We start from the raw sequence: 4521 nt of genomic DNA, 5'->3' as shown, positions 1-4521 counted from the left end.
CTTGAATGAAGGCCATTTCCATCTTAATCCTATTTTTTGGGGAAAGGTTTCTGCTATAGGGTGCATGTGCTTGCCATAGACAGGAGGAGAAATCACCCCATCCGGGGTGTGTGTGCGTGTGTGTGTGGCCACATCACAATCCCTTCTCCATTCTCTTGGGATCTTGGGCATGCACACATGTGCCTGGCTCGAGTTTAAACCACTGGGTCTGGGACTCGAACAGTAGCCGACCACATGGGAGTCCAGCGACATAGCCATTACGCCAGCTGCTGGTCCTCATCTTTATCCTATTTCTAAAACATTCAATGGACACAAATTAACTCAGGGTCTCTAGCTTGAATTAATCTTTTTGTTATAGGATGCTCACCAGAGGGGGAAAGTGAGAAAGATGGCCATGCTGCAATCTTTTTCCTCTTGAGACTTTGAGCACGCACATACACATATCTGGAGTTTAAGTCGTTTAGGTGGGCCTTGAACCATGCACTTGGGACCCAGTCACCCAAACCACTAGGTTACCAGTTGGCCCAGCATTAATCTTTAATTATTGTAAAATCCCTTTAATATGACGCATCTGAAACATATTGTAAACGTAAAACTTGAAGCACATTACGTAAAAGTGTAATCCTTTGTTAAGTGTTTTAAGTTACAAATCTATTTTAGCTACATTTTGAATTTTATGTAAAAACTAGAGCTAATGAGTTTATATTTACTTAAAGTGAAATCCCAATTTTGAACTTAATATCCCTTCTCCCAGACATTCCACAAGAATCATTAAAATGTACTGACTGGGTGACTTTATGCAACATCTCAGAGGCCATTTCTTCCTCTACCAAGATAATTTCTGATTTTCCCTAGGTTTTAAATTGCGTCACTTAAATAATCATCATAAATTCAGCTTCCAATTATGATTAGCACCCAAGGGAAGTATTAAGATCTAGCCATTTCTTTTGGGTGCAGAGAACCAGTTTGCCAACTGTAACTACCTATGAGGAAACCGTAAGAGCAGACTTTAAAACACTCTCCCACCTCCAATCAAGTTAAAACTTAGCATGGAGTTGTGAGTAAAAATAATAATACAACTAGTAGACTACAGAATATAATCAGTGCTGATAGAGAATACCAAAATTCTGGGTACAGAATAACCCAAAAGTTACTGGTTGAAAAGACTTACAAGGCAAAATTCTAAAGGATGTCCAACTTTTTATTAGCAACGATTCACCCAAATAAGCAGTTAGTGCACTGTTCACACTTGAAAAGGAAATGTAATTTGCATTAAGAGTTCTGATTCTAATATATCTGTACTGCAGTTAACATTTAATACCAATTTTTGAGATGTTTCATTGAGAATCTTGAAGGCTATCTCCAATTTAACCTTAAAATTTACTTGTTGCCAATCACCTTTGCACAAAAGGCTACTACAGTCTAGGTGATCACCAAAAATAAGCAGCATCTGTTTTTAATCACGTTTTAGCAAAGCTTGAAACATTTATCTTTCAGAGACTAGGTCAACTCTACTTTGCCATTATTACATATACACTGCCTTATTTTCACCTTTATCTTCCCCTGAAGACTTTTCCAATTAACAGTAAAACATAGCTTATATCAATTATATTGCCTTTTAACCTTTGATATACTAACACAAATACAGTTCAGAATCTTATCAATTTAAAGCATTAACTCAAAATCTTACATGAAGAGGAAAAAGGACAACCATGCATAGTTTTTTAAAAAACGTTTATTTTTCAAAGAAAATCGGCAATAGCCAATTGGAAACCTACTTATTCTTCAACTCCAATTTTGTTTTCTTTAAATTTAGAAGTGACTTACTGATTTACTATTTTAAACAAACCCCCCCTTTCCCCTTTAAATGTTTACCATCTACTCGTGCTGAATCCTTCCAAGGAGATTGCTCCAGCGTTTATCTCCAGGTCCTCGCTTTGCTCCTTTTACCAAAAAATGCAAAACACAATTCCATCGTGCATCTTAAGGGCTCCAATCGTCAAAAATAGGAAAAAAAAAAATCTTTGGAATAGCCAATTAAGTTGAATAAAAAAAAAAAATCCACACGAATGCGGTTTGGTTGGGGCAGGAATCCACTCCTATGTTCCTGGTAATATGATCCCGCTCCATGAATCCTTGTAATTCATCCTCCCTATCCTATCCACATTATGATTTGATCCAATGATCCAGCTCCAAGGATTGGGATCCAGTGAGCCCTCTCCAATCCAAACCTTTATAACCAGCAAAACCAAAAAAGAGGAGGCAAAATGTTAGATACTGTAATCAAAAAGGGTTTCTGGGGAATGATGAGTTATGTCTGTCATCAGTTTAACAGATGTACATCAATAACTATCAAATTCCCCAAAACAAGTTTCTGAATGGTGTTCAGATAAATCTTAGAAACTTAATCATCATAGAGACTAATTGGAAGAAGCATTTTATATTTACAGTTCAACTGATAATGCCAACACTTGTTACTGTACAGCGTATTACAGGTTTTGTGGTTGCAAGAAGTTATGTAGTTGTAAAGTTTACTGGTATTGCTACCCACCTAAGTCTAAACTAAACCTAATGCTCCCATCTGGAATTTCATTTGTAAATTAAAGTGTTTTAAATATGAATCAATTATGAATATTAGTTTAAAAGGGAAGGTAAGACTTAAAAATATTCCCAACTAGATTATCTACATCAATACGTTGGAATTCTATATTTTGCTTTCATTTTGTCTTAAAAAAATGAAATAGCAACGTTCTATCAGTCACACAGAGGACATGCAGATTTAGCAGTATTGATATTATACTCTATCTCGTTGGAATTAAAGACACCCTGTACCCACATGTACACCAACAGCAGGTCACACATTAACAGTTGTAACTAAGCACTGTGACAAATTAGCCAGTTCTTCCCACATTAGTCCCTATTAAAACAAAAAAGTGGGGGAAGGGAGCAAAATAGTTATAAAATGGGCAATGTAATTTTGCCACAATTGCCAAGGATTAAAGAATAAAGCAATTGTAGCTAAAGATAACTGCGTAAGATGTTTGCAAGTGTTTAAAGATAGATGTATATAATCATTTTTAACCCTTGCTTTTTAGTATAAGGTCAATACTGCCAATTTCATCTGTGACAATAGCACCTGGAATCATACCATTGCCTCCATTATTGATCTGATCCTCCTCAATCCTCCTTTTGATAATCCTAAAATGATTGAAATGTGCTCCACAATCCTTAATGCAAAGCATCCTTAATCCATCTCTTCAGATATGTCTACAGAAAGACACATGAAAAGCAAGATAAACATAAGGACTTCCCCAGGTAAGATATCCACAAACACCCACAACATCCCAGTTCACACAAACCAGAGCAGAATAGACATTTACACAATAGCACAGTCTGAAGAGCATGGAAAATTAACTAAATTTAAACAATCCTGTCTATGACATCACTTAAAATACAATTTATCAAAGACATGAGGGGAACGTAGATGTTAGGAGCAAGGGGATATTACACAAGAAAGCAGTTCAACACTTTAGCCCATTCTGAACAAAACAGTTTGAATTAAAAAATGAAAAGATTGGGATGTAGGCAGTTTCTCCCTATTGGATAGACAGAACTTTCCATTGAAAGATCTAAGCTTTCACCTGTCTTCAGGCATGCTGAATGAATGCAAGTAACTAAAACCAGAAATCTGGCAATTTACTTGGGTACCCTTGCCTGAAATCCTTACCTTCAAATTCCAATGTTAAGACACTGAATCCAATTCTGGCCAAAAAAAAGAATAAGTGTATAACCTACCTCATGAGATCTAAACTTAGTGTTATCCAGTTTTCGAACTGCATAGGTCATATCTTCTTTCCGTACAAACTCCACGACACCAGTGCCATCTCGGTACACATCAGCATAACACACATCACCTGCTTCACGCATGTGATCCTAACATACATCACCTGCTTCACGCATGTGATCCTTTAAATCCTGCCAGCTTCCACTTGGAGGCAGTCCTGAAAAAATGACTTTTTTAATACCAATTATCCTAAATTTCACTTTAACTTATAAAGTACATTAGAACAAAGATTAGTCTATAATAGACGACTGCATTTAATAAGTGAATGCTCTTGACACATGATCACAATAATCCTTATTTCTTAAATTCACTCCCAAACTAAAACAACTTAAGACCTACGTGAAAAATTTGCAACTGTCTAGTAGGTTATGCAATGAAAATTAAAGTGGTTACCGTTCCTTTTCATCAACTCACTTAAGAGTAAACTCACCAGAGACAACCACTCTGTTTTCAGACCGCCTGGATGGGGGGCCATAGCGGCCTCGGGGAGCTCCGCCACCTCCACCCCCGCCGCCGCCTCGGCCTGCACCCCGGCCGCTTCGAGGAAACTCCACCCGCAGACGGTATCCATCGTAATCATACCCGTCACGACCGTACACCGCGTCTTCCGCATCTCTGCGAGATCACAGAAAGCAAAAAGGATCAGAAAAGAAACCCGGAGGAGAGGCTAACTCAGT

The 4521-nt window shown here is 37.6% G+C and overlaps 1 protein-coding gene and 1 long non-coding RNA gene across 2 annotated transcripts in view; both read right to left on the bottom strand.

Annotated features, from left to right (window-relative positions):
* Positions 1–1715: 1715 nt before the first annotated feature.
* LOC106735508 (uncharacterized) lies at positions 1716–3498 on the bottom strand. The gene is made up of 2 exons (XR_001370803.2): positions 3149–3498; positions 1716–2231 (listed from the first exon to the last, which is right to left on the bottom strand). It is a non-coding gene; the product is annotated as an uncharacterized LOC106735508 (long non-coding RNA).
* Positions 3499–3615: 117 nt separating this feature from the next.
* Positions 3616–4521, bottom strand: part of SRSF1 (serine and arginine rich splicing factor 1) — a 1633-nt gene continuing 727 nt past the window's right edge. Inside the window, exons 2-4 of the mRNA XM_027774253.1 lie at positions 4275–4459; positions 3948–4001; positions 3616–3914 (exon numbers count right to left, since the gene is read on the bottom strand). Coding sequence (XP_027630054.1) covers positions 3730–3914; positions 3948–4001; positions 4275–4459 — 424 coding nt within the window. The 3' untranslated portion in view covers positions 3616–3729. The remainder of the gene's footprint in view (positions 3915–3947; positions 4002–4274; positions 4460–4521) is intronic.

Source organism: Tupaia chinensis, unplaced genomic scaffold (genome assembly GCF_000334495.1).
Source record: "Tupaia chinensis unplaced genomic scaffold, TupChi_1.0 Scaffold000416_1, whole genome shotgun sequence".
In the NCBI taxonomy this organism is placed as follows: domain Eukaryota; kingdom Metazoa; phylum Chordata; class Mammalia; order Scandentia; family Tupaiidae; genus Tupaia; species Tupaia belangeri.
The sequence above is the reverse complement of the archived record's forward strand: the minus strand, read 5'-3'. Positions and strand labels throughout refer to the sequence as shown.